Consider the following 11,126-nt stretch of genomic DNA (forward strand, 5'->3'; position numbering starts at 1 on the left):
TTTTTTACACAATTTATCATTTCGTCCATCAATATAATAAACAATAATGGCGACAGTGCACTTCCTTGCTTGAGACCTTTTCTTGTATAAAATGTCTCAGTCATCACTCCGCACTTGTACACTGCTTTTACTCTCATGATACATTTTTATCTTGTTAATTAATGATTTTGGTACATTCTTTTCCATAGGCATTCCCATACATGTTTTCTCTTAACTGTATCATAAGCTTTTCCAAATCAAAAAATACGAAGATGATTTCCTTGTTCTTTTCCATTACCGTTTGCACTGCAAATATCAAGTCTACTGTTGATCTACTTGGTCTAAAGCCATATTGTTCTTCCTCTAATTATGTTTCTATTATATCCCTCAGTATTTTGTCTATAACTTTCTCCATTATTTTTAGCCCATGTGATAATAGGGTTATACCTCTATAATTTTCACATTTCTTCCTATTTCCTTTTATGAACAATGGTACACTGCTTCCTCGTTGCCAATCTTCAGATACCTTTCCATATGGCATTGAGGGTTCGGTATAACCACTGCAGTCCACTGCTTCCTGTTGCCTTAATCTTATCAGCATTGAATTTGTCTTTTCCACTTGCTATACCTGGAGTCATTGCTTTCACTGCCCTTTCAAGTTCCAACCATGTTATTGGGTTCTCTTCTTTTTCTCCATCTATTATTTCCATTTTCTTATCTCCTTCTTCCTCTGAGCAGTCATCCTCATTATGAAGTTTTCAAAATACTTTGCCATCACCTTCTGAAGAACCTTTTTGTCATGTACTATGGATCCATCTTCTCTCTCTAATGCCTTGATTTTTCCTTGATGTATTCTTTTTGATTTTATTACTCTGTATAATAATGTCTCAGACGGTTGAGGCGCTGGCCTTCTGACCCCAACATGGCAGGTTCGATCCTGGCTCAGTCCAGTGGTATTTGAAAGTGCTCAAATATGTCAGCCTCGTGTTGGTAGATTTGCTGGCACGTAAAAGAACTCCTGCGGGACTAAATTCCGGCACCTTGGCGTCTCCGAAAACCATAAAAGTAGTTAGTGGGACATAAAGCAAATAGCATTATTATTATTATTATACAATAAAGAAGAGGAAAACAAAGTTCCTTGGATGTAAGCTCCCAGGGGATGACGAAGGATGTCATACATCAAGAACTCCGTCGGTGAACTGGCATGTGGTTCATATAGCAACATGAAGAGGCTAGCAGAAGATCATCAGATGTGGCTACAGCGACTACGCACTGCCTTTAGTAGATGATGATGATGATGATGATGATGGTGGTGGTGATGATGATAATGATGCCTACAGTACCAAGAACTCCATGAAGTGAATCTCATGTTTTTTGTTCCATACTGACTTTATATGTCACACAAATACTGTATTCCTTTTGTGTGAACTACTTGAAGTACAAGCCGGTTTCTGTAAAGGCAGAAAAAATAGAGGTCAAATTGCTAACATTTGCTAGATTATGGAAAAGGCAAGAGAATTATGGAGAGACCTGTATCTCTGCTTTATTGACTATGCTAAAGCCTTTGACTGTGTTGACCATAAAATAAATAATGAACTTGGGAATAAAGATCATCTTATTTGACTTTTGACGAATCTCTACAATGACCAAGAAGCTGTGGTGAGAACCTTATATGGAACAACAAAATGGGTCAAGACTGTGAAAGGTGCATGAAAAGGCTGCATATTGTCACCCTATTTATTCAACATATTATGTATGATGAGGAAAACCAAGTTCGATGAAACAGAAATATAAATAACTTTAGACGTGGTTGATACCACCCAGATGGCAGAAAATGAAGAAGAGCTAAAGTATTTCCTACCAAAACTGAAAGAAGAAAGTACAAAGGCTGGACAAATGTTGAATGTCAAGAAAACAAGAATCATGGCAACTAATCTTATCACTTTTTTGGAATATAGAGGGAGAAACAATGATCACTGCTGACGGTGACTGCAACCATGAAATTAAAAGACGCTAACTCCTTGGGAGCAGTTTTCAAGAGTAGAGACAATAACTTTAAAAACAAAGATCCATATAGTACAGGCATTCCAGCAGTAATGTACGAAAGCAAGACCTGGACAATAAGAAAGGTTGAATGTTGAAGAATAGACACATTTGAACTAGGGTGATGGAGACATCTATTTAAAGTTCCGTGGACTGTACAGAGATTTAACAAATCCATATTACATTAAATCAACCCAGGCTGTTCATTGGAGGGACAAATGCTGAAGCAAAAACTAAAGTACTTTGGTTATATTTTGAGAAGACAGGATTCACTGGAAGAGACCTTAATGCTGGGGAAGACTGATGGTAGAACAGCTGAGAAGTTGATGATATCAAAGAAGGCATGGATTTCAAAATGAAAAGTCCTCAGGACATAATACAGTACAGTAGGAAATGGTGTGTTTTGGTCTATGGGGTCACAGAGAGTCGGAATCAAACAAACAACTAATGCACAAACTATGAACAATAAAGGTGAAAGGTTACAGCCACACCTAACCTACATAACTTGAACCAAGAACTCATCCTACCATCTATTCTCAGACAGCCCAATTGTTGACATAAATGCCTTTGATTGTTCATAATAATCAACCCTTAATCCTGTTGTATCCACAAAGACACACACAAAATGCTGTCAGTTGGTACACTTATTTATTTCACCTTAACTTCACATAAACATACACATAACCTAATCAACTGCTGTCACAAACCAAATATAGACATCAACAAACCGCACTCTTTAACAAATGCCTATCACTAAGCCACACACAGATCGCAACCTTAAAACAAATGACTGCTTACCAACATGTCATAACATGTGGTCACAAGTATAACTCCTGGTAAACCATGACTCTTACTAAACAATAACTCGTCTACCATTGTATATCACTTTCGATATTCAGTAATTAACAGCAGTTTATATCCTGTTAGAGGTTGTAGGATAAAAAATAGTGTACGACTAAGTAGTATTGTAGTGTAGTCTTATATTAATTACCTTATTGTAGTGTGATCTTTGAGTACTATCCCAGACAATATATCCCTCCGTTCATTTATTTTTTGCAAATAAGTTATTTTATTTTTATTTTCATTTTTTCCGTAAAAAGCGCGTAAAGCGCGAGTGTATGAACTGTGGGTGCGGCAAGGCATTGAGGGGTATGAGGGAGGAATTGGAGAGTTTGAGGGAGATAATTACTATTTTCACAGAAGACAGGAAGGAAGATAGGACTCCCTCAAACAATGTACAGGTTACAGTAGGTGTACAAGAGGGAGGGGAAGGAAAGGGGGGAGTTGTAGAAGACAGGTGGTCTAATGTTCTAAGGGGAAGGAGATAAACGGGGTTAAAAGTCAGGTTGTGAGTTTCACAAATAGGAAAAGTCCTCTCAGTTTTAATTACTGCGTTGATGGGGTGAAAGTTCCTTTTGGGGATCATTGTAAGTATCTAGGTGTTTATATAAGGAAAGATCTTCATTGGGGGAATCATAAATGGGATTGTAAATAAAGGGTACAGATCTCTGCACATGGTTATGAGAGTATTTAGGGGTTGTAGTAAGGATGTAAAGGAGAGGGCATATAAGTCTCTGGTAAGACCCCAACTAGAGTATGTTTCTAGTGTATGGGACCCTCACCAGGATTACCTGTCTGGCTCCATGGCTAAATGGTTAGCGTGCTGGCCTTTGGTCAGAGGGGTCCCGGGTTCGATTCCCGGCAGGGTCGGGAATTTTAACCATCATTGGTTAATTTCACCGGCACTGGGGCTGGGTGTATGTGTCGTCTTCATCATCATTTCATCCTCATCCCGACACGGTCACCTACGGGCGTCAAATCGAAAGACCTGCACCTGGCGAGCCGAACATGTCCTCGGACACTCCCGGCACTAAAAGCCATACACCATTTCATTTTCACCAGGATTACCTGATTCAAGAACTGGAAAAAATCCAAAGAAAAGCAGCTCGATTTGTTCTGGGTGATTTCCGACAAAAGAGTAGCATTACAAAAATGTTGCAAAGTTTGAGTTGGGAAGAATTGAGAGAATGTTCCAAGCTGTCAGCAGAGAGATGGCATGGAATGACATCAGTAGACGAATAAGTTTGAGTGGCGTTTATAAAAGTAGGAAAGATCACAATATGAAGATAAAGTTGGAATTCAAGAGGACAAATTGGGGCAAATATTCATTTATAGGAAGGGGAGTTAGGGATTGGAATAACTTACCTAGGGAGACATTCGATAAATTTCCAATTTCTCAGAATAACCCTTACCTTACCCAGAATAACCCTTACCTTACCTTTGAAATCATTTAGGAAAAGGCTAGGAAAACAATAGATAGGGAATCTGCCACCTGGGCAACTGCCCTAAATGCAGATCAGTATTCATTGATTGAAAAAAGGCCACCTTTTTACATATGTGCCTGGCCAGGCTTCTAGAAAGATACATTACCATAATACCTTCTCGTAAATTCTCAAGTGCCTAACAACATGGTTATAATGTATAGAATATTCTAGCATCACCTCATCTGATCTAGAGCCATTCTGGATGTTACAGCGTGTTTCACAATTCTGTAGCGGATTACACATCATAGAGAGGTAATAATAAATTATATAATATTCATTTACAGGAATTTACATTAACTGAACTCATATAAATATTTATGTACAGCACACGTTTCATGACATAACCTCACAAACAACGTGATTGTATTGTAGTAATAATAATAATAATAATAATAATAATAATAATAATAAGCCAACTAAATGGATGTAAACACTTCATAGCCATACAAGTAATAATAATAATAATAATAATAATAATAATAATAATAATAATAATAATAATAATAATAATAATAATAATAATTTCAGCTTGATACTTGCATTATTTACCCATGGGTGAGAGAATAATTTTTTCAAGTTACATCAGATTATCACACTTGCATGAATCCCTCAGTACAGCTAACATCCCTTCTCTTGGTACTCTGTCATATACCTTCTCAAGATCTATAAAACATAAACATAACTGTTTATTCCTCTTGAAGGATCAATGAATGGTGCATAAGTTACAAAAACTGTGGTCCTGACAACTCCTCTGTGTGCTGAAACTAAACCGCACTTGTTTTCATCAAACTTCTTGTTCTTCTTCTACCGCTTTTTCCACATCTGTGGGGTCGTGGTTGCGAATTTGTAGCACATGTGGATTTGGGCCCGGTTTACGGCCAGATGCCCTTCCTGATGCTAACCTTATATGGAGGGATGTAATCACTATTGCATGTTCCTGTAGAAGTTGGTAGTGTAGTGCATTGTCTGAATATGAAGATGAAAGTGTTAGGACAAACACAAACATCCAGTCCCCAAGGCAGAAGATTTAATCACACACGATTAAAATCCCCGAATCGACCAGGAATTGAACCCGGGACCCTCTGAACCTAAGACCTCAATACTAATCATTTTCATCAAACTTACGATTATTGATTGCACCCTCCTTTCTAGAATGCCAGTGAACATCTTGTCTAGTATACTGATCACCGGGCGAGTTGGCCGTGCGCGTAGAGGCGCGTGGCTGTGAGCTTGCATCCGGGAGATAGTAGGTTCGAATCCCACTATCGGCAGCCCTGAAAATGGTTTTCCGTGGTTTCCCATTTTCACACCAGGCAACTGCTGGGGCTGTAGCTTAATTAAGGCCACGGCCGCTTCCTTCAAACTCCTAGGCCTTTCCTATCTTATCGTCGCCATTAGACCTATCTGTGTCGGTGCGACGTAAAGCCTTTAGCAAAAAAAAAAGTATACTGATCAATGAAATACCTCAATAGTTGTTGCAGTTCTTCCTGTATAATAATTGGTTTAATGTAAGAGGAGGCCGAATGGCCTTAACTATGTCAATAAAAACAGTTATCAATCTAATAGATAGGGTGCAATAAATTGGTGCTTTCGTCCAGTCATAAGGTACCTTAATGACGTTACTCAGTCTAGGAAGCTATTTCATACCAGCCTATCAGATCTAATTTCGTCTATTCCTACTCCGTTATGACAATGTAGTTTAAAGTTTCCACTTCCTCAAGTGTTATTTCACTACCATCATTGTTGTCCTTGCCAAGAACTTGCCAGTTTGCGACTTTAATAGAAAGCTTTTTAAAATATTCTTTCCACGTGTCCAATGATTCCCTGTGATCAACTATGAGTTCACCAGACTTGTTCAAAACACTATTTATCTCCTTTTCCCCTCCCTTTATAAGATTCTTTATTACTCTCCAGAAAGGTTCGCCTGCTGCTTGACCAAGCCTTTCCAGTGTATTACTGAAATCATCCCATGACTTCTTGGATTCCACAATGATTTGTTTCACTCTGTTTCTTTCATCTATGTACAATTCAATATATCCATCAGTTGTATTTGAAGCCATTTTTGATACAATTTTTTACAAAACTGAAGGTGCCCTGGCTTCATCATTCCACCAAGATGTTCGCTTTCTCCCATTTTAAAATACTGGTACAGCTTGTTACTAAGCATTCCCTTTTTTAATATATAACAGCATCCCTGTATGGTACCTAAGTTATTCTCTTTCTGCACCCTGAAGCTGCTGACTGGTTATTCTTTACAACTTACAGGTATTTACCTAGAAAGATATCATTACCGTAACACAGCACAAAAAGCCTCCTAAACCAATGGTGATATATGAATACACACACACCTAAACAAAATATGATCCGGTATGTCTTGCATCCTGCAGCATATATACTGAACATAATCTCATGGTGATTAATAAATACGTAGGCAAGCCAATAAGTATCTGCAATTCTGCTCTAATTGTCTTATGGTGTTGTATGCTCACCAGCCACTAGATGGCACCATTGTCTACATCTGTGGTAGGTTTCAGCGTTATCAGAACAGTACATCTTGCACTGTTGCGACGTAAAGATGGCAGTGCCACTCTCTGTTTGCACCAAGGAAGAACAGCGTTCCGTAATTCGTTTTTTGTGGTCTGAGGGTGTACGAGGAGTGGAAATTTATAGAAGACTTACAGCATGATATGGGGACAATGTTTTCCCACAGCAAAGTGTTTACCAGTGGACCGAACAGTTCAAAAGGGGTCGCACGTGCGTGAAGAAGAGGAAAGATCCGTGCGTCCATCTGCAGCCGTAACTGATGCCAATACTGAACAAGTGTGTGATATGATTCTGAATAACAGACGAGCGACTGCTAATGACGTGGCAAACCATACGTACATTAGCCATGGTTCTGCACATGAACTCATGCATAACAGGCTTAATTTTCACAAGTCTGTTCAAAATGGGTTCCAAAACAACTCAATGAAGAGCAGAAGCGCAATCATGTGAGAATCTCTCAGGACCTACAGGAGTGTCATGCTAACGAAGGTGAAACATTTCTGAAACATCAATGGAGATGAAACATGGGTTTACCACTTCGAACCAGATAGCAAACGTCAGAGCATGGAATGGAAGCATCTGCTGTGGCAAAATATTGTCCCCGTATTGTGCTGAAAGTCTTCTATGAATTTCCGCTCCTGGTACACCCTCAGACCACAAAAAACAGATTACGGAATGCTGTTCTTCTTTGGTGCAAACAGAGAGTGGTGCGGCCATTTTTACTACACAACAGCACAAGCTGTACTGATCTGATAACGCTGAAACCTACCACAGACAAAGACAATGGTGCCATCTAGCAGCTGGTGAGCACACAATGCCACAGAGTCAACCTAAAGACAATTAGAGCAAAACTACACATACTTATTGACTTGCCCTCGTACATACACACATCAAAACTCTTATGCTGTAAAGAAACCAATGGTCAAAAATGAATATAGTGAAAGATCTTCATTGGGGCAATTACATTAACAAGTTTGTAAATAAAGATTACTGACATCTTCATATGGTTAAGAGAGTATTTACAGGTTATAGTAAAGATGTAAAGGTGAGGGCATATAAGTCCCAATTTGAGTGCAGTTTCAGTGTAGGGGACACTCACCAGGATTACTTGACTCAAGAACTGGAAAAGATCCAAAGAAAAGCACCATGTTTTTTTCTGGGTGATTTCAGACAAAAGAGTAATGTTATAAACATATTGTACTTTGGGCTGGGAAGGAGACAAGTTTCAGTTACAATACACAATGATAGGCTATAGATGTTGATTCCTATAGGGAAACCAAATTATATTGGTATTACGGTACACAAGCCGACCATCGCCAGTTTACTTGTAGATGCCGTCAAATGCAATTACAGACATTCATTAAGGTACAAGGAAGGAGTAGAGGTGTGATTTTATTTTTTTTTTTTTTTTTTTTTTTTTTTTTTTTTTTTACCTGACATATTTGACAAGTACAACAAATTGAGAATCTACCTACCTATGCGACAGCCCTACATGCAGATCAGTAGTGAATGATTGAATTATTTTCAACTCACAACCAAAGCTCTGTTAACCTTGGTAAGCCATTATGAAAAAAGAAAATCGTCTTTCATTCCCGTTGCAGGGTTTGCTCACGGTGCTAGTCTTGTGCCATTAATGTAGTTGTACCGTACATTCATGACAACATGCTACTCGTACTGAAGTTTGCCAGGTTCTAAACTTACCTAATAACGGGTGAAGGACTCGTCTCTTATGTAGTATGTTCGTAGCACTCCTACACTTTGAACGCACACCATTACTAGAGTCCGAACAGAAAGTTTCATCGCTGTTATTCCTAAAATAAACAGAATGGAAATTTTATTAAATTCTAAGTAGCAAATCTTCAAAAGATATTGCACCAAACTTCAACACAAATCAAATGCAATACCAATCCTCTCCAACACCTCATTTGCAAATAAAGTGATTTTGATTTGATTTTGAACACTACACAAATATGAATAATATAAAGTTTCCAATAAGCTTCATGCAGGGAAGGACTGATCTATCTCCATCGGGAATGGACTAAAGAGCACAGCCATTCAGGAAATAAGAAAAGGAAGCCTTGAACAATCAGTGATGGGAATATGAAAATATGTTATTGAAGAACAAAATGATGAAAAATGCCTTGATCTAAATAAACTCTTCCGCATAACACGTCATGTGCTCTATGTAACCCCAACTAAAAATTGATTTATGAACTAGCATAAAGCATTACCTCTCATACCCAGGTTTTTCCTCATCCAACGAAACGAATGTCACAGTAGCTGTGCCTCCTTCCATTTCAATAGTTATCATTGCATTATAAACCTGAGAAAAAGTAACAAGAACCGAGTACTACGTACCAGTCACTCCTTTGGAAAATACTAATTCAACAGTATCCTCTGTAGTAATGTGAATATGAAACTCATAACATAATCTTAAGGCGCATCTATCGAATAACAAATTCTGAGCATATTACTAAAGCAATACCTAATTACGAAACAGTAAGCCATTGCCAGCTTCGAGAAATTCTCTCATTCTGATGTCAAGTAAATTGCAGTTATTACTCAACATTTCCAAACTAAAAGATAAAGAGAACACCGACAATGATGAAACAATCGCACTAAAACTGAAAACACTAATCGCACCTACAACATGCACCCACGTTCACGAAATTGGTCACAAAACACCTGAACTATTTTGAACTTAGCTTCCATATTGTTTACATACAGCGAACACGATCTGAGAGAACATTTGACACAACAACAAACAAACGAACTAAGAAAATACGAAAAAGCAAAAGAATTACCTAAGAACTTCAAGATAAGATCCAAATAAGCACGGCCAACTATGAACTCAAAAGCTGAAGATTACAGGCGTGAAAATTGGTATTTGAAATCTCCTTTAAAATAAGGAAAAACGTATTATTTTGTTTTCAAAAAATCCACTTAAAGGAGTGGGTGAAAAGAAGTGAAAAATGGTTTGAATTATGTTTATGCCAATATTTACATCTCAAAAACAAGAAAACTTTAAAAACGTGAAAATTGCGATTAGGCATCTCCTTTAAAAATAAAGGAACACGTATTTTTGGTTTTCGCAGGGCAGAGGTTTGGTGTGGAAAGGACTGAAAAACGGGTGCTTTTAAGAACATACCTATAACTCAAAAACTGAAGATGTCACAGACATGAAAAATGGTCTTTTGAATTGTCTTTAGAAATAAAGAAACAGGCATTCTTCGTTTTAGGAAAATCCACTTAATCGGGTCTTGAAAAAATTGAAGTATTTTTATTACGATACTTATCTAAATATATAAGATAATGTCCTGACTGATCGCATATCAACGCCCAGGCAAAACTACTCTACATAAACATATGAGATTTTGGGGACACAATGCTATTACAACGTACGCACCCACAAAGGTAGGGTTTCAAAAAATTTCACATCTAAGGGAATAGAACGGAAGTTAAACGCTCAAAACCAAAATATTCATCAATCTGAAATCGTTTTCCGAACAAAATTGAAATATAATCAAAATCTCTTTATTTCTAAATGAGGTGTCTACCTCGGTGGCAAATAGTACACTAAAATACATTATTGTCAAGCACTAAATTTTTAATTAAATAGAGAAGAAAATTTTCCTATAATTTTCCTCTCGTCTATTCATGGACACAGATCGACTTCTACCCTTATGATACCGGTTAATCATTCATTTGTGTACAGCCAAACTTTCCAAGTGTCTGGGGCAAGGCTATGGAACACACTCCCTTTCAGTAGACGTAATAGCACATCAACAGTCTCATTTAAACGGTCTCGTCGAGATTACCTCTCAAAAATACGTGATCAGCTTGTATGAATGTTAGTGTGTATGAGTGCAAGTGTGATTTGATGATGATGATGATGCTTGTTGTTTTGAGGGGCTTAACATCAAAGGTCATCGGCCCGCAAGTGTGATTTAGAACTATTGTTAGGTGATGTGGATGTAGATAGGCTAGATAATATAAATGATTAAAAATAACAATTATAATCTATTATAATATTGTTCCATAAATTTAGGTAATTCCTAGGGACTGTTAATGTTATTTTTTCCAAATTATGTGTATGTATGTATGTAGTGGTTAAGTGTATGAGAGGGCCGTGAGACCTAACTTCGCCACATAGAAAGGCACAAAATAAATAAATAATACAATATTATACAATTTACGCTAACAATTTTTTCTATTAATTAATTAATAGAGAAATAT

At 37.6% G+C, this 11,126-nt stretch overlaps 1 protein-coding gene across 5 annotated transcripts in view; it reads right to left on the reverse strand.

Moving 5' to 3' along the window:
* Window positions 1-9,606, reverse strand: part of LOC136862692 (putative leucine-rich repeat-containing protein DDB_G0290503) — a 273,731-nt gene extending 264,125 nt beyond the window's left edge. Inside the window, exons 1-3 of one of the 5 annotated variants that reach the window (XM_067138901.2) lie at window positions 9,376-9,603; window positions 9,122-9,213; window positions 8,592-8,701 (exon numbers count right to left, since the gene is read on the reverse strand). In XM_067138901.2, the coding sequence (XP_066995002.2) occupies window positions 8,592-8,701; window positions 9,122-9,201 (190 nt within the window). In that variant the 5' untranslated portion in view covers window positions 9,202-9,213; window positions 9,376-9,603. Of the gene's footprint in view, window positions 1-8,591; window positions 8,702-9,121; window positions 9,214-9,248 lie in introns of all 5 variants that reach the window. The other 4 variants (XM_067138925.2, XM_067138916.2, XM_067138909.2 and 1 more) reach the window with 4 other exon arrangements.
* Between the last annotated feature and the right edge of the window lie 1,520 nt (window positions 9,607-11,126).

Source organism: Anabrus simplex, chromosome 1, assembly GCF_040414725.1.
Source record: "Anabrus simplex isolate iqAnaSimp1 chromosome 1, ASM4041472v1, whole genome shotgun sequence".
In the NCBI taxonomy this organism is placed as follows: Eukaryota; Metazoa; Arthropoda; class Insecta; order Orthoptera; family Tettigoniidae; genus Anabrus; species Anabrus simplex.